Here is a 25,785-nt window from a genome sequence, read left to right as displayed (position 1 = left end):
AAGTTGTATATCCTGATCATAGTCCCCTCCCTCCTCTTCTCCTGGCCTACCTTCTCTTCCTCTTCTGTTCTACCCCTCCCGTATTCAGCAGAAAAGGGCAGCGCCACCACCCAGCTCATCAACTAGCCCAGGACTGAGCATATTATCTTCCCCTGTGGCCAAGAAAGGCAATACACAAGGGGGAAGTGATAAAAAAGCCAGCAACTGAGTTCATGTCAGAGACAGTCCCTGCTTCCCTTAGTAGGGAAACCACATGAGGCCTTAGCTGCCCATCTGCTACATCTGTTAGGGTTCTAGGTCCAGTTATATCGTAAATTTTAAAAGAAAATAATACTTATGTTTCTTTTATCATTTAAAAAATTTGGATCATGTGCCCATTTTATTGTACCTGTATTTTAAAGGCAAACGTGTATAGCACAGATTATATTTCCCTTCAAAGTGTATTCCAATATAACAGACATACAATTTAATAATAATAAATTCGATTAAATATCCTGATTAATAAAAGTCATACAAATACAGCACAGCACAGTTGGGTAACACTTGAAATATTGGGTTTTGGTAGGATTTCTTTACTTTATGTTTATAAGGAGAAAAACAAATTTCGGTAAAAATAATTGAAATTTGAAAAAAGAAAAGGGAGACAAAGGGAAGTGAGGGAAGAGAAGGCCAATTTATACAGCATCGAAAGAGTGAGTCATAGTGTATCTGTGAACCTAGGAGAAGAAATAGATTTATGCGAAATACTTCAAGTTAAATGCAATATTCCAGGCCATATAAGTTGAATCGTAAGTCCAGATAAACACAAACTTGGGAACAAGAAACAACAATAACATTCAAAGCTTACAAGGGAGAAAGCAGGACAGAACCCCAGTAACAAGCTCAGACTCAAGGAGTTGCAATCTGATTGAGAGCTGCTGTGAATGAAGTGAAGAAAAGGGTTCAGATAAGAAGCCCACACAGTGCAAGGCACGGTGGCATTTGCCTTTGATGCCAGCACTTGAGGAGGCAGCGGCAGGAGGAGCTCCCTGAGTATGAGGCCAGCCTTATCTACAAAGCGAGTCTAGGGCAGCCAAGGCTACACCGAGAAACCCTGTCTCAGAGAAAAAGAGAGAAAGGAAAAGAGACATATAGGAAGAACACTCAAAGTGAATGTGCTTATACAGAGAAGGTTGAAACTCTTCCACACGATGTACTTCCTGTATTTGTTCATGGACACAGAGTGTAGTCTTCCATGTAGGTCTGGGTTACTGTTCCTTCAAACTCAGAAGATAGCAGATGCTTCAACGAAACCCACAAACTCACAACACATCCCTAAATAATATCATACTGAAAAGAATCATTTTTTAAATGCCCATAAATTCTAAAATATATGCAAATTTAATCAACACTGGGAATATACTAGAAGAAAGCAGTAATTCCTATTATGTATTTATTAAATACATGGAATAGTGCCATAAACTAAAAGCTATCAAAGTCATATCTTAATTGTGATAAATTAAGAGAAAATTAAAGTAGTAGTCTTTCCATCAGACAGTCCTGGTTTCCTCAGTCTAAGGTTTTTTTGTTGCTTTTGTTGTAACAAAACTAAGCACTCTCTTGAAACATACTTAATATAGTACTTGAAGTCTTAGCTAAAGCAACAAGACAACTGAAGGAGATCAAAGGGATACAAAAAGGAATGGAAGAAGTCAATATATCTGTATTTTCAGACTATATGATAGTATATGCAAGAGACACTAAACACATTCCTAGAGGTGATAAACATATACAACAAAGTAGCTGGATACAAGATTAATTAAAATAAATAAATCAGGAGACTTCCTATATACAAATGACAAACTGAAAGAGACAAAAAGTAGGAAAACAATACTTTTTACAATAGCTTCAAATAATAAAATATATTTTGGGATATCTTTATTCAAGCAAGTGAAAGACTTGAGTGATAAAGTTTCAAGTCTTGACAGTCACTCAAAACTCTTTCTGACATTAGAGCATTGTCTTCAGCCTTCTGGCCCAGCATATCTGGCAAGCATATTGAGTACTTCCTTACCCTGTCTTGGCTGAGTTTGTCCATCAACTCTGCCTGCACCCATGCTTGCCCACTTTTAGGCAGAATTCTGTCTGTAGTAGAAACAAGGACATTTGTCCAGTGGCTTGTTTGCCACATTTGAAGTCATCTCCATGAGGAGGTTCTTTGATGCTTATCATCTCTTCTGAGGTAGGCTGGATGTTGCCAGGAGTTAACCTGTCTTATTGTTAAATGATCTCTTAAAATCATAAAAATATCTTTAAATTCCATATTCTGTAGGTCTCTGAGGTTTTGAAGACTTTATCCAGTGAACTATCACTGCTGTTTTCTAATTTTGAATGCTGTTAACTTGAACTTCCGGTTTACTCAAATAGTTAAATTTATTCCTTCTCAAGTCTCAGGTGGGGTTGAAGATCAAATAGCTTAGTTTTACAATTAAGCTTATTTGTTTAGGGGTTAAGATGTTTTTAGGTCTAGCTAGAAGATTTTAGGTTGATAGATATGAGATATGGTAGATTTTGATTTACATTCAGAATTGTAGACTCACCAAGATACGAAAGATGTTTTCTCCACGGTTGCCAAATACAAATAGGCAAAACACTATGAATGTTAACATTTATATAATTCCTAATTGTTTCACAGTCCTTCTTGCTGTATGTAGTTTATTGCATATATGTTTAATAATATAAATGTATAATAAAATAAAATAAAGGAAAACAGAAAAAAACTTTAAGTCTTTGAAGAAAGAAATTGAAGAAAATATTAGGAGATAAAAGATCTCTCATGCTCATGGATCAATAGGATTAACAGAAAAAAAGGGCTGTCTTATCAAGAACAGTCTACAGATTCAGTGCAATTCCCCCCAAAAAACTCCAACACAATTTTTACAGAGCTTGACAGGACAATTATCATACTTATATGGAAGAAAGAAAAAAATTTAATATAGCTAAAACATTCATGAACAATAAAAGAACTTCTGGAGGTCTCACTATTCCTGAGATTTCAAGTTGTACTTCTGAGGTATAGTAATAAAACTGACGGTATTTTCATAAAAATAGACATGAACTCTGTTCTCTCCCTTGTTGGGGAGGCCTGATGGCACTCAACAAAAAAATAAGCAGGCTACCAAGATGAGACTTGATAGCCTATGACCATATAGTGGGGGAGAGGTCCCTCTCTGTCTTACACCTGAGGGAGGGGAATAAGGTGAAAGCAGGAGGGAGGGAGGAATGGGAGTATAGAAGTGATGGAATAACAAGTGAGCTGTAATCGGAATAAATTAATTAAATAATAAAAAAGCAAAAACAGACAAATACATGCATCAATGGACACCTGGATTTTGATTTTTGAAAAAGCAAGAAATACACATTGGGAAAAAAAGACAGTGTTTTCAACAAAAGATGGTAGTAAGCCTGGATGTTTGCATGTAGAAGAATGCAAGTAGGTCCATCTTTATCACCCTGCAGCAAAACTCAAGTCCAAGAGAATCAAAGACTTCAATAAAATACCAGATACACTGAACCTGATAGAGGGTGGGGAATAGGACTGACTACACTGTTACAGGAAATGACCTTCTGACCAGAACACCAATAGCACAGGCAATAAAATCGACAATTAATGAATGGGACCTCATAAACTGAAAATTTTCTGTAAGGCAAAGGGCATTGTCAGTTGGACAAAGCAGCAGGCCACAAAATGGGAAAAGGTTTTTTACTAACTCCATAACCAAGAGAAGACTAATAGCCAAAATATACAAAAATTCAAACAATTAGATATCAAAAAACAAATAATTCAATTTAAAAATGGTGTAGATAGGTAAGCAAACAATCTGAAAAAAAGTGTCCACCACATTTAGTCATCAGGAAAATGCAAATCAAAACTACTTTCAGATTTCATCTTATAACTGCTAGAATGGCTAAGTTTAACAACAGAAGTGACAGCTCATGCTAGCAGGAATGTGGAGTAATGGGTACATGACTTCGTTGCTGGTGAGATTCAAACGTGTACAGCCATTATGGAAATCAATATGGTAGTTCCTCAGAAAGTTGGGAATTGATTTACTTCAATATCTGAGTATACTACTATTGGCCATATACCCAAAGGATTCTTCACCCTACCATAAGGATGCTTGTTCAATAATATTCATTGATGACTTATTCATAATAGCCAGGAATTGGAAGCGACGTAGATGTCCTTCAACAGAGGAATGGAAAAGGAAATGGAATCAGAGAGATTCCATTACTTAGATGTTTTTTTTAAAAAGGAAATTTGCAGGATAATGGACAGAATTAGAAAAAAAAATATCCTGAGTGAGGTAAACCAGAGCCAGAAAGATTATTTTGGTATGTATTCACTTCTAGGGGGATATAAAATGATAAGTGAATGATAACCAAGATACAATCCATATGTTCAGGGAGGTTAGGTAAAAAGGAAGGATTTGGGGGAGAGGAGATGCATTGAATCTGCCTGGGAGAGGGAAATCATAGATTTTATGCATGGGATATAGGTCAGAGGGAAGAAGAACTGCTGGATATGGCATAGGGAGTAGGGTATAGGCAAAGAGTGGGGGGGTGCCTAGAACTGGAACTGTAGAATTTGGGGAGTGGTGTGGAAACATAGTGCAGTGGAAACGTCTGGAATCTGTGAAGGTGATGCTAGGGAGTATTCCTGGTAACGAGTAATGTGGAGTCTCATCTGGTCATCTCTTATAGCCAGGTGAGGTTTACAATGGTGGGGGGGTTTTTACTCAATTGCGTTGTTGGCCTAGGCGGTCTTGTGGCAATCATGAAAAAATCCAGGCTCTTAAAAAGACAAAAATATACCCTCCACAACCTAACACCTGGGCCTCACTGCCAAGGTCAACGCCCTCACAATTCATTGAACAAGGAGTAGAGTTTGTGCCTACATGGAGCTGTTATTCCTATGTTCTAGTGCCTTTGATGTAGGGAGGTACTTTGCAGGTTACCAAAACAGAAACATGGACAGAAACATAGCCATAAAACCTTTGACCGACAATATGTCATGCTTGCAAAATATGCTACATATTTGATATAGGTTGGAGAAAGGAAAGAGAAGGCAGAAATGATAGAGTTATATCATAATCTGAAAAAATTAAAAGAAAAGAATGATTTCTCACCAAGTTGACAATAGCCTTCTTGGTTCCTTCCTCCCGCCCCCGCTTGTTTGGGAAGACTTCTTCATATTGAAAGGTATAGGACAACTAGTAATTTAGAGCACAAGTCAGTGGAAGAACACTTTTATTGTAGGTGCCAGGTGCTGACTCAGTTTGCCTACTATAGGAAGAACAATTAGTATGATGCGTGGCTCATGTCTCTAATCCTAATATTTAGGAGAGTGAGGTAGGAAGGTTTTGAGCTGAATGTCAGTCTGTGCTACACAGAATGATTGGGAATGTTGTGGGATACTTAGAGACATCTTGCCTCAAAAGATAAAAGAAAGAAGAGAAAAAGAGAAATGAAGGACGAGAAAGGAAGAGAGAAGGAGCTGAAGTATTAAGTAACATTTACGTTTCATTATCTAATGTGGTGGTTCTCTACTTGTGGCTTGCAACCCCTTTGGTAGTGAGTGACTTTTACAGGGGTGGCATATCAGATGTCTTGCATATCAAATACTTATATTATGATTCATAACAGTACCCAAATTACAGTTATGAAGTAGTAATGAAAATAATTTTATTGTTGGAGGTCACCACAACCTGAGGAACTGTATCAAAGGGTGGCAGCATTAGGAAGGTTGAGAACCATTGCTCTAAAGAAAATTTTAATGTACTATATATTACATATTATATATATTATATGTATATAGCTATATTTGGAGGATTGAGAACCACTGCTGTAAAGGGGTTGTTGTGTATATGATAATACTAACAAGTGAGATTCTGGGATTGCAGATTATTTGGTACAATTTATAAGACTTTGACAACACAGACAACATTTTGGGAATGCTGTGAAGGCTTTGTGTTGGTGACTAACAGAACTAAAGAAGCAATTAAAGTGAATATAAAGCTACCTAGTGTGGATGAAGTAACTCATGAGGACATATTCATGGCCACAATGGAAACAAGGAAATGTGGGCTGGTGTTGGAGACGGGCTCACTCAGCATATACTGGCTGTCTAACCATGAGGCTCTGAGTTTGATTTCCAGCATCAATGTAAACTTGAGCATAGCATGTTCAATTCTAGTAATCCTAGTATTGGTGTATTGATAAGGGGACAAACAGGAAGATTCTTGGTGTTTTCTGGCCATCCAAGTTAGCCAAATCAGTGAGTTCCTTGTTCAGGAAGAGTCTCTCAAAAATAAGACGGAGAGCAACTGAAAATGACACCTGATATCAACATATGGCATACAAATCCATATGTATGTAAAGGCACAGAAATGTACACACACACATACACACATGCTCAGGGAGAGAGAGAGACGAGAGGAGAGGAAGAGAGGAGAGATAGAGAGAGAAGAGAGAGCGAGGAGAGAGAGAGAGAGGGAAGAGAGAGAGAGAGAGAGAGAGAGAGAGAGAGAGAGAGAAGAGAGAGAGAGAGAAAAGGAAGGTTACATACATGTGCACAAAAGAAATGAAAACAATTATTCTGAACAACTAAAAAACAATAGGAGCTCTTATATATTGGGAACTTCAAAATGCCAGGCTGTCACATCCAGTGAAAACACTGGGGGTAAGAATGCAAAGCCCATGCTAATTCTGTATTCATAAATTACCACCATTACAACAAAATGAGCATTTGACTATATGGACACTTGTTTTCTACACTGTGAAAATAAGTATCTCATTTAGTATTTATTTCCTGCTTCTTTTTTTTCCTGCATTCTATGCTACATTATTAGGAATGCCGAAGTAGTCTTCAATTTCAGAAACTATAAACATACCCTTAGTATATTTCTTCTCAAAAATAATAATGATTTTTATCTACGTTTGAAGTCATAGTTGTGATATTTTTCATATTCATAGATTAAAACTTATAATATTAGATGATAATACATTTTTCCAATAAAAATGAAAATAGGATCATAGTACCATAGCAACAGAGGAGGCATTGCTGAGCAGGTAAGATTACATAAATTCCTTCAGCTCTTTGCTTACTTCCATCAGCTCCCTTGTGGTTACACTATGATTTCTGACATAAGGAGAGAATGCTTTTCACAAGAGCAGTCTGAGGAAGTTCTAGGTAATATTTACTCACCATGACACCGGCGGACTGGTGCCAGCTTATGGGTTGTGCTTTCCTTACTGCACCTAAGGTTACATAATGTCCTGCAGCTGGAAACCCTCGTGTCTGTAGGCTGAGGATGCAATAAAATATTGATCTCAGGGAGCACACAGGCATGCCACCTCCCATCTTCTATGTCTCCCCACATACTAACGTCACTTGCGTTGGCTCGTGGGCTCTTGTTCAAGGCATCCTTTCTCCTACATGTTCACCTTCATAAGTCACTGATGTAAATTCCTTTTGAAATAAAAATTCATCATGGAACTCATGGTGGTGCTACATAGGCATGTATTATATAACTAAACTTATTTTCAGAAAATATTTATGGGTAGTGTTTTATGTTCAGCATGCTCCAAAATGTTATTCAGATGTTTAGGACATAAAAATACAGATTCTTCTTTCAATATATACTGAAAATACCTTCCTAGTTTTCTAGTTCTTGCCCATCTGCTTACCCTCCTGTGTTTTGATCGTAAAGAAGAAAAACTAATTTTTTCTGCATTCAAATTCTCTATAAGTTTCCAGTATGGCTTTCTAATAAATGTAAATGCCCCATTTCATGAAGTATGACTAACAACATTATAGTCCAATATATAGTCCAATATAATGGAGGAATGAACCGGGAATGGTCCATGGATATACATATCTATATAAACAAGTATATGAGTAACAAGAAACAACAAAATAATGATATTATTTAGTATTTGTTTGATGCATCCCTAAATCATCTTTATTAAAGAATTCATATGTCTTTTATAATTCAGAATATACTCCTAGACATTTCCATATTTCCACACTGTTCCTTCTCATTATTAGTTATTTGAGAAATTAATATTACTTGTTTTGATAGTCACAACCTACCAGTGTTATTCTGCACATAGTGTTCAACTGACCTGTAGTGAGTTATCCTTATATCCATATGTCAATTTATCTCTCAGAGAAGCTTTTATCTGCAGTATGTGGTGATTACAGCTGAGGCCCACAACTAGATAGTCTGTGAAACGCTCAGTCCTAAGTGATTTATGCCCTCTTCCCAAGGGTGAGAGATCATTGTAAAAGGGAAGAGAGAATGCATAACCTCAAGAAACAGGGTCTTCCAGAAACAGGAGGGCAGCTGCACGTATAAAATCATGGTGGTCATGACAGGATGTACCAGACCCATCCATGCCCAAGTCAGACATGATCCTAGCATGCAGAAGGAAGGTGGACATGAAGTCCTAGCTGAGGAGCTACTGGCCACTAATACAACAGAGAGAGAAGCAGCCGATTTTCTCTTAGAGTATAAATCCTGGTAAGTCAACCACACTCCAGTGAAAGGGCACAGATAAATTTTTTTCCCTCTGGATTGAATTAACTTAAAGGTCCTATTTATGAGACTAGTAAAAGAAATATACAACTATACAAAGGCAAAAATGAAATGTGTGTACATATGCACGAATCTACACACCTTCCTACCCAGCTACGAACCTACCTATTTCCTTTACAGGAAACTTTGGTCAACACCATATGAAGCTTAAGTGAAGCAAGACAGAGAACTGTCAAGTTTGTAGATTCTGATAAGGTTCCATATTATGACTTCTTATTTAGGTCAGTTCTGTCTATTTTTTTGGTTATCTTGGACTAATTTCTTGTTTGTGTGGAGGCTTACTTTTCATCTCTTCTATGGAAAATGTGTGGGCACACACTAGGTGATAATAAATTATTGTAACAGTTGTTACTTGTAATTATTTATGTGACTGCTATGTATATGCACATGCCGCAGCATACATTTGGCGTTCAGAGGACTATTTTTGCGAGGTTGATTCTCTCTTTCCACCTTTATGTTGGTTCCATGGGTGGGACTCAGGCTTCTGGGTAAGTGCCTTTAACTGCTACACCATCCCACTGCATGCATGAACTGGATTTTGAATACCTCATATTTTGTAGTTAGGAAGAGATGTCTTACATTTCAGTCATGGGTTAATGATTAAGCATTTGCAATTGCCAAATTCATTTAATGCAAACTGAACCTTAGTCAATTTAACAACATAGAATATTATCATTATTTTGATTTAACACTCTGACTAGAGTTAGGAAATATATATATATATATATATATATATATATATATATACATATATATATATATATATATATATTAATTTGGGTTTCTAAGGAATTTCTGACACAATCTTTAGCATGAATCTTGCTCCCTAAAATTTTGCAAGCCATCACCCAGACAAAACATGCTGGTGTACTGATACCTAAATTACAACTGGAAGGAACACTGCCAAATAGAACAGTGGCCACTTACATCCAGTTCTTCCAGCTTCAGGGGTAAAATGGACCCTTGTTCATCACTGAAGCAAAAATTACAAAAATTTAGAATTGAAACATTTACTATAGAGGAACAATCTATATCTTAAGGCAAGTTAATGAACAATATTTTTGGCAGAGCTAGCTCATTCTTAAAACATTAAGAATTTGAAATAGGTAATGTTCAATTCAATAATATTTTACTGACTAAAACATCACATATTTGAAACTGGAAGTATTCACATGATTTTTCAGTGACTACTCTGTCTACTTACTTTAGTAATACTGCAGTGTCTGAACAGTGACCACCAAGACAATAGTAATTACTTCTTCAGCAACTAACTTAACTGCAGAAGCAGAGCTGATTTCTACCATCCTAAAGACTTCAGATATTTCATTAGGAATTACTCATGCTCATGCTGGTAGTTTTGATGGCTGTACCCTCTGGGCATAGAACAGGCTTAGTAATTACACCTAACATAACAAGAGGATGATGAAAACTCCTGACAATGGAAAGATACAATTTTACAGAGAAACAAGATGTCAGATGAGTGTTGGGGTCCTAGTCTACACTAGTCTTCTGTATTGTTCTAGAGTTCACCTACCTTTTCTGAATCTTCACCTCTGATATTTATAAATATTGATGACCAGCTATGTTATTATCATCTGAACTGAAATATCACATGAAATATGAACAGCTGAGAGGTTTTGTGTGTATATATATATATATATATATATATATATATATATATATATATATATATATATACACTTATATACAATATATCATATATATCAGTTTGTTTTAGCTCTTTTGTGGTTCTGGTGATAGTTAAAGTAAATAGATACTATCCTTTGCCTGAAGCGAAACAAGGCAAGAATGAAAACAAAATCAGTCAGAGGACTGTCACAAATGGTATAGGCTATAAAAAGTATTAGGAGAGAGATCCTCAACCAAACCTTCGGGATATTCTTGCTCTAACTGGTAAACAAACCATAAAAGAGCTTGTTCTATCATTCTATCTATCTATCTATCTATCTATCTATCTATCTATCTTTCTGTCTATCTATATATCTCTCATCTATCTATCTAATCTATCTACCTACCTATCATCTTGCTATATAAGATCTAAACATAATAAATACAATGAGAGAAATAAATATAGTATAAAGGATAATAAATCAATGTGTTAAATAGAGTTGTCGTTGGTGCCATAAACCTGTCACAAAAGCACCGTGTGAAAGAAGGCAACTGAGGAAGTTACTTTATATTTGTAGTTGAAGACATTTCTACACATATAAGGTTTGAGAAGATGCTGAAGGAGAAGGGAATAGCGTGCTAACATTTTTAAGAGGAATCTTCAAAGGCTCTAGGAGTACCTAGCAGTTAGCTACTATGTTGCATAAACAAAAGCTAAAGAAAGTAACAACAGGAGGACGAGACAACTGGATTACAGAGAGGAAATCACAGGAGTGGACGGGGCAGGGTGGAGTCCAGCCACATGGATCTCAAGTGTGGCCTAGCTGCATTTTTCTTACATGTGTTTCTGCTGAATTCAACAGTAAGACTACAATCAGACAAACACTGTTAGTAAGGTGCTAGATAGTGACTCTCAACATGTGGGTAGCAATCATTTGAGGGGTCAAATAACCCTTTCACAGAGGTTGCTTAAGGCTATCAGAAAACACATAATAATATTACAATTATTAAAGTTCTGAATAGCAACAGAAATAATTTTGTTATTGGGGCCACCACAATATGAGGAACTGAAATAAAGTGGTGCAGCATTTGAAAATTTGTGAACCACTTTGTTAAATGATAAAGACACATGTTTGCCCAGATATAAATTGCTCACTATGTCAAACATTTATTTTTCAGTGGATAAAGTAGAAATAAAGTAATTAGAAGGTACAATATATGAGAAAGTGATACACACCATGTACATTTACTATAAAGGGGGCTAACATACCCTGTATTCTCTGTTCAATATATATGTATCAAAGACTTATTAAAAGTAACATTCTATAGATTGAGGTTATATTTACGAATATATATATATATACATATATATATATACATATACATAAATACAACTAATGAAAGAACACCATGAATTTGAAGTAAAGTAGGGAAGAGTATATGGGAGGGGTTGGAGGGAGGAGGAAAGGAAAGGTAGAAATATCATAATTATTTCATAGTCTCAAATATATGTTACTCGTAACAAAAAAATGACATATTACTGTGTCTAACACATTTTACCTCAGAAAGTCTTCTATATGTCTCTCTACTATAACAGATTTTTAAAAATCAATTTCTATAGTAGTTTCTTGCTTTTAATCTCCTTTGCATGAATTATAATGTTTGAAATTCATTTAGTTGTGACTGAATAAATTATGATCATTTTATTTTAAAGATCCATAAACTGATGCTCTAGACATTTCAGTAACTCAGCTAAAACTATACAATGAGCCTGTGATCTAAGCAGACCCTGTCTCACTACACATACGTCTATCTGGTCTCTGCTTATCTATGATGCCTTACTCAGCCTAGCATCAAATATTTCTTTTGAAAGCAAAAGAAAGGATATAGGATCACCAATCTTAAGAATAAAATCTATTTATGAAGGTCTCCAGATGAGACTCAAAAAGTAACTGTGCACATGTGGTTAAGACATACATAACTTAGTCCGTAACTGTGTCTTGACAAAGATTAATGTTTGAATTGGGCATTTAGCTAGAAAAGGTGGCTCAAATTGTAATGCTTTTACCATGAGGAAATTCTCTGATTTTTATTGTCCTTTCCAATGTTCAACACTCCTCTTTTGTTGAGTGCACTAATCTCCAGTGTGCTCATTTACAGATTAATCTCTGACATACATTCTCTGGGCTGAGGATTTTTCCAAGATCAACCTGGGACTTTACTTAGCATTCTCTCAGTATCTCAGTCCTAAGACTCATGACAGGATTCCTACTGAAAGACCTTTTTCTAGAATGCTCCATTGCCAGTCTTAAGACTTCATGCATTTGCCTTCTTCTATTTCTTAGGCAATAACTCTATTCAATGTATAGTTGAGTTTGCCATCTTAAAAATGAGCGTCCTCCATTATCCTCCCATTGCACATTGAGTTTATATGCCTAACTTTTTAAGTCAATGTTAATCTGCCTTTATTAATATTATCTTATACATATCTGTATAAGCCAGCACCTGACATAGTATCACATAAAAGCATTTATTTTAAAATACTGTCATTGCCTTACTATAAATAGCACAAAGTCAATCTCATCCTTTTTAAACTATACTTCTTATACTAATTATGAATTATCAAAATACATGTCAGAGGCTTAAAATAGGTAAAGGTGACATAAATAAAGTATTATTGGTGGCATGTTTCTATTATTCTTTCTGGCAGTGGAGTGGTGTTTACTATGCAACAGGCTGGTGAGGAATACTTTTGCCAGATGAGGAGAAAGAGCCAACAGCCAGGTTTTCTAACAAATGCCTCGTGTGCCCTATTTCTCCAAATCTACACATTCATCACTAATGGGAAAAATGCATTTTCCTTCAAAACTCAATGATCAAAGGCACAATTTAAAAATAAAAACAGATAAGAAACTGGATGTAAAATCAAAAGTCACTTACAGGAACAAGGAATTTTTTAATCTCTTCCAAGGCATGACTCATCCGTGAATAAGCTTCCCCGGGTGGAGCAAACACTTCAATTAATACATGCAGTTCGTCACTCAGGTGGGCATACTTGGCCTCCCCGCTCTTCCTCAGCTCTTCTTCCTGTGAGGAGGTTATATTTAGAAATATGGATCCACTCATTTTGCATTGATTTACCATTTCCTGAGAATATGACAAAGGGCCACAATCTAAGCAGCTTTTCCAAAAGTAGAGAGAAACTCTCTGAGAGAGAAAAATCTGCTGCAAGCCAGTTAACGATTTTCAAATCATTCTTCAATGTTGGATTAAAAAAAAAAAACCACCATAGTTAACACCCACAACAGATTTTAATTGGCTAGATGAAATGTTAACTCTGTGAGGGGAAGACACTTAAGTGCTGTTAATTCTTGCACATATATCGCTAAGTTTTTAAAGGACAAGGTTCTTTTGTGTCTGTTGTAAAGTACTTTTCAAATAATAGGTAGATTACCATTGAGTTCTGCAAAAAGTCAGACCTTTAATATTTGTAGCTGGTTATATAAAATAATGGTGGGAAATAAGGGCTCATCTTTCAGCCAATTCCTCCATTACAAAATTATCACAGAGAAAAAGAAAAAAAAAAACAACAAAAAACACAACCCCCCAAAACAAACCAAAAAGCCATAATCTAAGAATTTCAAATGAAACAAACTTTGCTTAAGAAATACAAGGGGCTAGAAAACACTTTTAAAAACACCCACACCAATAGCCATCAGGGAAACAAAAATTAGAACTACTGTAAAATGCCATCTCACCCTAGTCAGAATGGTCATCATTGTGAATACAAATGACAAAACTACATGTGTGGATAGGACAACTTGGGGCATCTTATGCTGTAGGTAGGACTGAAAACTAGTGTGGCCACTTTGGAAAACAGCCTGGAAGTTTCCCAAAAGCTAGAATTGTCATGTGGCCCTATATGCCATGGTAGATACCCGAAGGACTTTATATCATTACAAAGATGCTCGCACATTCCTGTTTACTGCTGCTCTTTTCGCACTAGCTAGAAAATGTATTTAACCTAGCTGTTCATAGGTAAAGGGGTCACTAAAATATGCTACATATATGCAATGCAATATTACTCAGTTGTATATAGAAAACCAAACCAGCTAATTTTTGAAGCAAATGGATAGAACAGGAAAAGATTCTAATGCATGAGGCCCAGAAGGACAGATGCCACAGGTTCTCTATCTGGCTCGCATATGTGAATCCTAACTGCAAATCCTTTGTTTTGCATGTTTAAGTTGCAACACAAGCAAAAGTTAGGAAACTTTTAGGAAGAAGAAAAACTATTGGCAAGAGGCATATGTGAACAGAAGAAGATAGCAGATCAGAGATAAAGAAAAACTGAATCAGTGAATATTAGGGGAGTGAAACAACTTAAGCAGGGAGAAGTACAGCAGTATGGGGGAGCCAAGAGGTAGGGAGAATACAGGTAATAAGAAAGAAGGGGGAATACTTGGAATTAAGTGAAAATGTCGGGGTTGGGGCTGGAGCAAGAAAGAAATTCTTGTTTGGGATAATCTATACTAAGGATGTATAAAAAGGGTTTTTAAAAACACACTAGTTAATAAAGTAATTCCAAAATATGACTTAAAAAATAAGTTCAGAGGCTGGAGAGATGGTTCAGTGGTTAATAAGACATACATAAATTTTAAAATTTTTTATACGAATTCAGATGCACCCTGCTTAGACGGACAATACAGTTCCAAGAATGCATGGATAGCTTTTTATAAGATTTATTTATTTTTCTTTTATGTGTATGAATATTTTGTCTAAATATATGTATGTGCACCAAGTCCTCCATGCCTGTTGCCCACGGAGGTCAATAAGGGGGTAACAGATACCCTGGAACTAGAGACCTGATGGTTGTGAGCCACTGTGTGAGTGCTGGATGCTGAACCCAGGTTCACTATAAAAGAAGAAAGTGCTCTGAACCACTGAGCCATCTCCCCAGCCCTAGGACATGAGCTAGTCATCAACAATAGCAATAGAAGGCACGGGATGCTTTCAGATGGTCATCACAGGAAGTAGATATGTGTTCCTCTGTATTTTTTTTACAGATGCTGCTGTTGGCATTGTCTCCTTTTGGCTTCTACACTAGAGTAGAATTCACCATCATTACAAACATGAGATAATACATGGGAATAACGAAGAGTATGCTTACACATGTGGAAAAATGTTAAGGATTCTGGAAAGATAGCTCAGTGCTTAATAGCACCTGTTGCTCTGGCAGAGGTCAGAAACCGGGCTCCCAGAATCCATATTGGGCAGCTAACATTCACCTGTCCCACCAGCTCTTCTGTTCTTACACACACACACACACACACACACACACACACCACACCACACACACTTACTCAGCAAGAGTAAAGCTAAAATTAAAACTGCATCCATGATGCCTTTTGCCTCTTTGCTGGCTTAGCTAGCTTTCTTCTCTCTTATATGGTTTATGACATAGTGTTGGGAATAGTGCCACCCACAGTGGACTGGATCAACTGACAATCAAGACAACCTCACAGATATGCCCACAGCCTTAGCTGACATAATTCCTCAGTTGAGATTCTTCACTGTAGCAAGTTGACATTTCAATTATGTGGTATTTGAGCCTTTTTTTTAATATGTGGTATTTGAGCTTAGATATTTAATTGTGTGATCGTTATCATTTCATCCCGGAAACAAGACAACCTAAGTTGTCTTCTCTTCTCCCACCACACACAAATAATACAACAACTGATAAAGGAGCAAGTCAGCTGTAGACTGTCATGTAGAGAGGACACTTGGTAATGCAGATAAGTTTCATGCATAAGTCCCTGTCATATTTTTAATATCAGAGAAGCAAAACCTTTTCCAACTTTTGAAGGTAGCAAATCACTTGGTTATAGTTTTATTTTAAGTGTTTGGATTCTGGAATGTGATTGTTCTTTACTACAAAGCCACATTTTTAGGTCAACTGTATGTTTTTAACATTTAATTCATTTGAGAGGATATTATCTCTGAAGGTACTAATAAAATGTTGCTTTGATGAGAGGGGGAATGTGTGACTTAGGTTATCAGGTTAATTAATGAATAACATATTAAAGAGTTATATTCTTGGATGAAAGTTAAACTCAAAATTAAAATATTTTGGAAATATGAGGAAAAATTATTATAATTTTGTGTCTTAGATTCTTCAGCATGAAATAGTAAAATACATTGGATAGATGACTCACACATTAGACTACTGAACCTGTGGGCAGGATGATCTGCCACGCCCACAGTCAGCCATGCTCTGTATTGTGAAGTGGCACACAGAGGGCTCTGGCTTCTTCTTTTTCTAATAAGGACCTTGATGACAGCATAAAAGGTTGAATCTTATGCACCCTTCTAATGTCCTGCACCCTTAACCAACTAGGAATCTATGTTTTCAGTTCAGGGAAGGACACACATACACATTTCACCTATTGTACTAAATTCACTTTCCTAAGCTGTAAAGTTTGAATAATTTCTAAGGCTGTCACTCCCAGTATGTTAGGACATGGCCATATTATGTAGAAAAAAGAAATAGTATGACAGTTAACCAATCCAGACTGCTTTACGATAACCAGGGTTAGTAACCCTAGGTTTTCCATGTGTTAGCATATAAGTTTGACAAAGTTTGATTCACTATTTGGGGTATTTGCCCAAAAAATGCAGAAACTGGTAATAAGAATCACACATCAATCAGAAATCATACTTCACTATTGCTAAATGTTTTCATCATATACACCTTATGTTCAAAACAATATACAAAATTACATATGAACAAAGGAGTTCATGTCTTCTAAGATGCAGATAAATTTCCCACAGTAGCTTTTCTAGTGATGCAAACAGACTAAATAATAGAAAAGTTGAAAATGCATTATGTACAGTATACGAAGCTTTATACTTTGGTTTTTACTTTAGCAATCATTATTGCCATATTTTATCCTAAGAGTTATAAATTACTAAAGTGCTTTTGCAGGCTTTTCTTCTTAATGCCCAAGGGATCTTTCTTCCAACATAAATCCTCTTCAGAAATAAATAAGACTATTGTCTGCAGGACTTTCACCATCAAGAAGTTCAAATAAATATACATTTATTATTCATATTGTGGCCAGAATGGGATTTGTCTAAATCCCCAGTTTAAAAGCATTTTAAGTAGGCATATGTAGAAAAATCTTAAGCAGTACAAATAAGAACTACAAATTATAACACACAAAATAGATACCCATAAGTATAAAATAGAGAAGCAAGGGCTGTTTCAGCCCTGGTTGATTGTATTTCCAAATACCTGGGCTCTTGGTGGTAAGAGTTCTCCTCAGCTAAGCCTTTTCATGCTCCAAGTGTAAGGAATCTCTATGAAGGGAATATTTTCATGGTTATACATGTAGAAGGAAATTCCCTCCCTGTCCAACGCTCCCAGAATAATGACTCATGAGACCCAGTATATATTACACAAATTCATAGGCCACATATCTAGGCTCTTCTTTGACTAGCTCATAACTTAAAATAACACATTATTCTATTCTAAGTTCTGTCACGTGGCAGGTTACCTGTGTTCAGGCACCATGTGTCCATCTTCTGCATGTCTTTCTGGCTGAATATCCAATGCCTGGCTCTATCCCAAAATCCCTGTGGTTCCCTCACTTTACTTCAGACAGAATGATGTCAAATGGGCAAAACTTAAATGTGAGGAAGTCAACTTCCAGCTTTGCCAACACAAGGTAAACAGGTCTTTCATAGTTCTTGCTTCACAAATAAGTCTGTCAAATACTCTGGGCCAGAAGGCTGGAGATTGATTCTCCAATGTTATAGAGAAAATTTGGGGACTGTACAGGCAGTTAGCTGTCTGCTAATTATTAGTTTTGAAAGCTGCTTGCCTGCACTTCGTATATACTTAGGTAACATTTATTTCCTTCTCAAGTCCCTAATGGTGTTGAAGACTAGATACTTACAGTCTTACAATTAAGCTTAGTTGTTTAGGAGCTAAGAAGATATTTTTAGATTGGTAATGCAAGTAAATAATGTATGTACAAAACTTTGAAATCACCAAGACATGATAGATAATAGAAAACTTTCTCCAATGTTGTCAAGTACATATAGACTGTATATGTAAATGCAAATCTCACTTAATAGTTTTCATAATTGTTATCGTCTATTAGTTTATTATTGAAAGAAAACGAGCATTTTATTGTACTAGAAAGGGGAATTGTAGAAGAAATCTCTCATGTATTTTGTGGATGCAACACCTGTCAATTAAAAAACCTATAGCTAAGTCAGGAAATAGGAGGTGGAACATCCGGTAGATAGAGGGATTTTAGGGATAGAGCCAGACATGGGAGATTCAGCCAGCAAGATGTGAGGAAGATGGAAGCCAGGCACATGGCAAAACCTTAAAATAGAATAATGGGTTATTTTAAGTTAGGAGTTAGTTAGAGAAGAGCCTTGATATATGGTCTATGTATTTGTATAATATTTAATGAGTCCCATAAGTTGGTATTCCAGAAGCTTGGGGCAGGGAGGATAACCTCCTTCTGCACACACAACCTCCTACATGCCCAAGAAGTTTTCAAAAACACAGTTGGAGAAGATATTGAAGGGAACGGCAGCTGTCAATCTTACGGGTTCTATATCTATGATGAAACATCATCAACAAAACACAGTTTGGAGAGGAAAAGGTTTATTCAGATTGCGCTTCCACATTGTTGTTTCTAACCAATGGAAGTCAAGTCAGGAACTCAAAAGGGGCAGAACACAGAAGGTAGAAGCTGATGCAAAGATCATAGAGGGGTGCTGTTTACTGCTTTGATCCCCTTGGCTTGTATACACTCACTTATATCCGCATACTAGTCCAAGGGGCATGTCCCATGAAAGTCTTCACTTACCAGGAAACTGGGACAGAGGGGAGGACATCCTATTGGGACTCTAGATGAGAGAAGCATGGGAGAATGGCAAAGTAGAAGGATCCAGAGGGTCCTAGAAACCTACAAGAAGAACATTATGATAGGCAGATTTGGGCCCAGGAGTCCCGCTAAAACTATGGCACCAGCCAAGGACAATATAGGCAATAAACTTCAAATCCCTAACCAGATCTAACCAATGGACAGGACATTCTCCACAGTTGAGTGGAGAGTGGGGTATGACTTTCACACGTACTCTGGTGCCTCATATTTGACCACGTCCCCTGGATAGGGAGACCTGGTGGCACTCAGAGGAAGGATAGCAGGCTACCAAGAAGAGACTTTGTACCCTATGAACATATACATGGGGAGGAAGTCCCCCTCAGTCACAGTCATAAGGGAGGGGAGTAAGGGGAAAATGGGAGGGAGGGAGGGAGTAATGGGAGGATACAAGGGATGGGATAACCATTGAGATGTAATATGAATAAATTAATAAAATAAAATTTTAAAAAGAGCAATATTATTTACTTTTATCATTGCTATGTCAAAAGCAATTCAACAAAGGCTGGGTTTGTTTTGTCTCACCGCTTGAAGGGCAATCCATCAGCACAGAATACATGGAATCAGGGATGAGGCAGCTGGTCACACTGCATCCCCAGCAGAAAGAGGAGAATGTTGAGCATTGGCAAAGTCCTGCTGTTTTAATTCACACTAGTCCTTCCAGAACCCAAACCCATGCAACTGTGCTATCCACATTTAGGGTGTGCCTTCCCCTGTCAAGAAACCCAATGTAGAAACTCCCTCAAAGACATGTGTCTTTAGACACTTCTAGAGCCAAGCAAATTAACCTCACAGGGACACAGTCATTCAGAGGAGCCTCTCTAATGTGTTTCAGTTCCTGCCAGAGCATCAGCGGTCAGAAGAGGCAAATCAAGCCCAACGTCTGCTGCAAATAATCCAACTAAACAATTGTCAGCTGAGTTACAGGAGGAAGATACCAATCATTTGAATTAAAAAAAAAAAAAAAAACAGTTTCTAGAAGCAGAAGGGGAGATAAAATGCAGTTACCAAAAAAAAAAAAAAAAAAAAAAAAAAAAAAAAAACAAAAAACAAAACAAAACAAAAAAAAACCACACACACACAGAAAGAAAGGAAGAAAGGAAGGAATGATACGGTCCCTGCTGTCTCCACACTTCCTGGTTGTTAACTCCTGTGCCCACAATCCTTGAAGAGATCTCCACACTCTAGGCCTAGCTCCAAATGCACAGCTTGCAGCTGCCTGACCCACCCTCTCTTAGCACCTGCATCCCATTTCCATAGTGAGCTCCCGTCTCCAGGAACTAACCCTCTCCTGCCATCTCTACACTCCACTCCCAGGTCTAGTTCTGGTCACTAAGCTCTTGCATCCATTGCTCCAGTGAAAGATTTCTACAAAGCAAACTTTAAATCTCAGAAGAGAAGGGAGGAAGACATTAGAAGTTAGAAAGCTCTCCCATGCTCATGAAACCATGGAAGTAACATTCTGAAAATGACTGTCCTACTATCCTAAGAAAAGCCGTTTAGAATTAATATAATCCCAATAAAAATCCCTGTGACCGTCTTCATGCAAACAGAAAAGTACATCCTAAAGTTCATATTAAACTGCAAAAGATCCTCTTAGCTAAGAAAATTGTGTGTGTGTGTGTGTGTGTGTGTGTGTGTGTGAGAAGAAAGCAAATTAAGGAGGGAAAAAGAAAGAAAGGAAGAAAAAACGAAGGAAGAAGAGAAGGAAGAAAAAAAAGACGGAAATGATTATTACTGAAAAAGATTGAAAGAATCATTATGCCAAATTTCAAACTATACCACAGAACTATAATAATAACAATAGAGAGTGCTACCACTAGAAAAGATAAGATGATTAATAGAGTAAAACAGAGTACTCCAACATGGGCACATGTAACTACAGTTGTGTACATACTGATATTTGACAAAGATGCCCAAAATACCCACTGGGAAAAATACAGAATCTTTGACAAATAATGCTATGAAAATCGGACGTTCACATGGAGAAAACTTAAACTAGAACTATGTTCATCATCCTGCACAAAAATCAACTCCAAATGGATCAAAAGCCTCAATGTGAAACCAGAAGCATTAAAACTTCTAGAAGAAAATACAGGTAGTACCGTACAAGATATAGGTGTGGGAAACGACTTTCTGAATAGGACTCCATTTCCTCAGTAATTAAGGCCAATAATTGTTCCCTGGAAAAGGGAACAACTGAATGGAGCAGCAACACAAAGAGTGGGAGAGAATCTTTGCCAGCTATGCATCCGACAGATGATTAATATCCAACATATATACAAATTTTGAGAACGTCAGGAAAACAAATGACCCAATTAAAAAATGGGCTGTGTATCAAAAGAATTATTCTCGAAAGAAGAAATAAAAATGGCTAAGGAATACTTTTTAAGTGTTCACTCGTGCTTAGCAGTCGAGAACATCTATTGCTCTTTCTGAGAACCTGAGTCTGGCATCTAGCAGCCACATAAGGCAGGTGACAACCTCTGATAATTCCTGCTCCGTGGGAGCCAGCACCCTCTTCTGGACTCCATGGCCACCTGCATGCATGTGCTGCACAAAAATTCATGCAGGCCCACAGGCAAACACATACAGGAAAGGAAATATATTTAAACAAATGGCTTAGCATTCTTAGTAATTAGGGAAATGCAAAATAAAAATAGTTTGAGCTTTCATCTTGCCCCAGTAAATGGTTAAAATCAGGAAAACATCTGACAATACGTGCTGGAGGAGGATATGGGGAAAGCAACCCATATTCACTGTTGGTGAGATTTTAAGGTAGAAGGAGTTAAGCTGATATCACCCAGCAGATTAAATTAAAATGATGACTGAAATCATACAGAAATTCAAAAATCAAAAAATTTAAATGTCAATAAGAGAGGTAGTAGACAGCAGTTCTGACTACCTGTGGGACTTCCAATCCTAATGGATATACCTACAACACACTTCCTACTAGAGGCTCAGGGAGCATCATGGAAGAGGGCCAGAAAGGCTGCAAATGGCTGTCTGCTGTGAAGGAATGTGTTCTCTATGGGACAGGAAAGCTGCCTTCAGGAGATCTGGAAATTATGGTTGCCTAAACAAGACATGCACAATGACAGCAGCTATTGGCATGCAAATATGTGTAGAGGACATTTCACAAGGCCCTACTCAAAGGGGAAGAGTCGCAGCAATTAAGGGTACCTAGAGAAAAGGGAATCTAGCCTCTCCAGGGAAAACAAGCTCCCTGATAGGTTATCCAATTCCAAGTAGTGGACCCTAAAAATATCCACAAAGTACTGGCCCAAACAGACTCAGCAGACTGTATTTAAATGTACATATGTAGGTACATACACACATACACACACACACACACACACACACGTAAATATATGTAAAAATAAATTTAAACGAGGTAATGAATTTGAGAGGAATTAGGGGAATTCAGTAGTTATGTGGAAGAGGAATGGGTATAAATTATGCAATGCCCTTATTCATATATGAAATTCTCAAATAAATGAAATAAAAATGTGAATCTTATCATGGTGCTTTTTCTGGGAGAACGCAAGCTGCGACCATTGAGGAATGAAGAAAACAATGACTAAAATCAGGCAGACTTCTAAGATAATTAAGTGTGAGAGAAACTTTATAAATAAAATAAAAGCACAAACAAGAAATGTGGAGGCAGATCCACAAATGCTGATATCTAAGAAGTAGGCTTTCTACAGTGACAGCAGCTCATAGGAGAATAAGAACAACTTCAAAGTTAAATTTTCATTTCAGGTGGGAAAATACACTATGGACTCTCTATGAAATCTCTGCAGTAATTTTACTTTTCCCTCATTTTTGATTTGAGGTAGGGTCTGGCTATGTAATCTCGGCTGGCCTGGAACCCACCTTGTAGTTCAGGCTGGTCTTTCATCCATGATCATCTTATCTTAGCCTCCAGGAATATTAGTGTTTATACAAATGGGCCATGGTGCCTGGCTTAAAACCTCTGAGTAAATGAAATCAAACAAAATTTCATAGAAAAAAATTAAAAACATTCCTGCAGGGGGAACAATCTAAATGGCATAGTATTTTTAAATTAAGTCAAACTTCAAGGAAAGACAACAAAAACACCTACAAGATTAGATGGAAAATTTGATTTACTATACAAAAAAATGCCACCCTGCACTTGATACTTATTCTTAATTAAGACTTTCTTTTTAGGTGCAGAATGTTTGGCTTGTATGTATCTCTGTGGGCCAGGTATGTGACTTACCTACAGAGAACAGAATAGGGAGCTGCATCTCCGGAAACTGGAGGTCCAGAAGGTTGGTGAGCCAATATGTGGATGCTGAAAATCACATCCAGTCTCTCTAGCCCCTAGGGTCAATTTATTTTTGTAACTGATATACATGTACATATGCATATATATACATATATATACACACACACACACATACACACACAAATGTGTGTGTATGTGTGTGTGTGTGTGTGTGTGTGTGTGTGTGTGTGTGTATACATCAGTCTCAAGGCATAGGTGCACCAGGGAGTATGTGTAAGAGGTAACCAGACAACTTTTGGGATGTAGGTCTTTCCTTCCACTGTAAACAGAATCTGTGGCCATAAGCAAAATAATTACTGCTTACCAAGAACAAGGGTAAATCTGGAAAGTACTGCTAACTCTTAAAGGCTCTGATTTTTTTTCCATTCCAAGAAGAGATATCCTTAAGGAAGAAAAGACTAAAGGAAGTCTGAGACTGGCATTTTGTAAACTGGAAAATGTCCCAGAAAGGTATTCTGAAAAGAAGGCTATGAACCAATTAAGTGAATAAAGCTAGCCAGCTGGCAAGGAGCTCTCAGCAAAGCGTCTGTAACTTGATAGGCATGGCGAGAGCCTCTCCTTATCTTGATGCTGACAGGGCAAGTCATCACTGCCAACCAACAAGGCGAAAGCAAATACCGAGTCACAGATGGAGGGAGCAACAGCCAGTCCCTGCTTCTCAAAGATGTTATTGAGGCAGGATGTCAATTTTGGAAAGGAAAAAACAAAACATTTTCTTCAAACAGACATTTGTGCAGGAGACAGAAGTTGGTTACAAAATGAGATGTGACCCTCTGTGCTAAAGTGCGTGACTGACATAGAGAGGGGAAAGTTACAACAACACAACCTAACATTTTGACGAGTTGTTCAGTTGTTCCCCCACAGGGAAGGCGATGGCTGCAGACAGATCAATTTCGCTCTTGGCAATGCAATATGGGGCGCCACACTTTGATCAAATGCATTGTGCTGTTTATCAGACAAGCAGACTGCGAGGCGAACACCATTAGGACTTAGAAAGTGGCTAACCACTAGTCAGTGGTTATGTCCCTGGCATCAGTGTGAAAGAGCATGCACATTATAGCATGGACTCAAGGTCAGTGAGTGACAGGAACAGGAGAATATATACTGTCACTCTAGCTTATATCAGTTCCTACATAAAGCCCCCGCCAATACCTCATTTACCTAAAGTTCAACAACTTGAACATGGAATTCACCTCTCTATCATCTGACATTGGCTTAGCCAGTTTTATCTTGTCCTCCTTTTCTGCAGACACCATTTTCAACTGCAAGACAATTCTCCTCTATCTCTGATGTAATTATCCTTTCTCAAGATCTGATTGACCTTTGATCTTGCAAGGTTCAGAACAAATCTATTCACCTGGGCTCCTGAGAGACCCAGTGATGCTGAAACCATTGCTCCTCCAAGTCCTAAGTAGACCATCTCCTAAAATGATAGTATACCATAAATGTTTGGTAATGTCTTCACAGTATCAGATATTGGGGAGGAAGGGACTCTGCACTCAGAGTTAGAGAATCAAGCACCAGGGAAGGAACCAGTGCGGGGCATGGGGGGGTGCTGTATCTGACAGCCTGCCACCGGGATAGATTGGATTGTCTCAGCTGTCAGAGAAGCAGCAGCCTGGAAGGAAATGTGAAAACCACAGTTGGACAGATACTGACATGAAGAGGCCTGAGCTCCACTGGCATGCAGCCTAAAAGTACCTTAAAAATGAGTCCCCTCAGCAGCAGCCAGGCAGCTCTGGAGGGAAACCAAAGTAGCAGTTTCATAGGAGGGAGGTGATTGGGTCTGAATGTCCCACAGCAACTGGAAACCAACTGAAGCTCCCAGATGCCCTTCTGACAGCTAAGTGCCTGCATCGCTATCTAACTCAAGGATCTGATTGGAAACATTCTTATGTGGCTTAGCTATCTTCCCCTCTTTGTCCAGGCCTAACAGATCACAGCTGATTGGTCTCTTTTTATTCTTCATTCACTCAGTCATAGTCCAGCTGTCTCTTTCTAAGAAAGGGTACACACGCTGGACAGTAAGACCCATGGGGTTCATCCGGAGGAGAAAGAAAAGGAATACTGTCTTCAAGACTCACCAGAGACAGACTCCTTTGGGTGCTTCCTAAACTTCAACCATCTGCTTCATTCAGGGAACTTGGTGTCAAGGTATTTTATCACATCAACAGAAAAGTAACTAATATAGGAGGTATTGATAAGGTAAATTGGAATTCAATACTGCCATATTTCATTATAT

General features: G+C 37.6%; 1 protein-coding gene across 1 annotated transcript in view; it reads right to left on the bottom strand.

The window, feature by feature from the left end:
• Khdrbs2 (KH RNA binding domain containing, signal transduction associated 2) overlaps positions 1-25,785 on the bottom strand; it is a 461,510-nt gene that overhangs the window by 218,941 nt on the left and 216,784 nt on the right. The window contains exon 4 of the mRNA XM_051153015.1: positions 13,209-13,355. Coding sequence (XP_051008972.1) covers positions 13,209-13,355 — 147 coding nt within the window. The remainder of the gene's footprint in view (positions 1-13,208; positions 13,356-25,785) is intronic.

Source organism: Acomys russatus, chromosome 11 (genome assembly GCF_903995435.1).
Source record: "Acomys russatus chromosome 11, mAcoRus1.1, whole genome shotgun sequence".
In the NCBI taxonomy this organism is placed as follows: domain Eukaryota; kingdom Metazoa; phylum Chordata; class Mammalia; order Rodentia; family Muridae; genus Acomys; species Acomys russatus.
The sequence above is the reverse complement of the archived record's forward strand: the minus strand, read 5'-3'. Positions and strand labels throughout refer to the sequence as shown.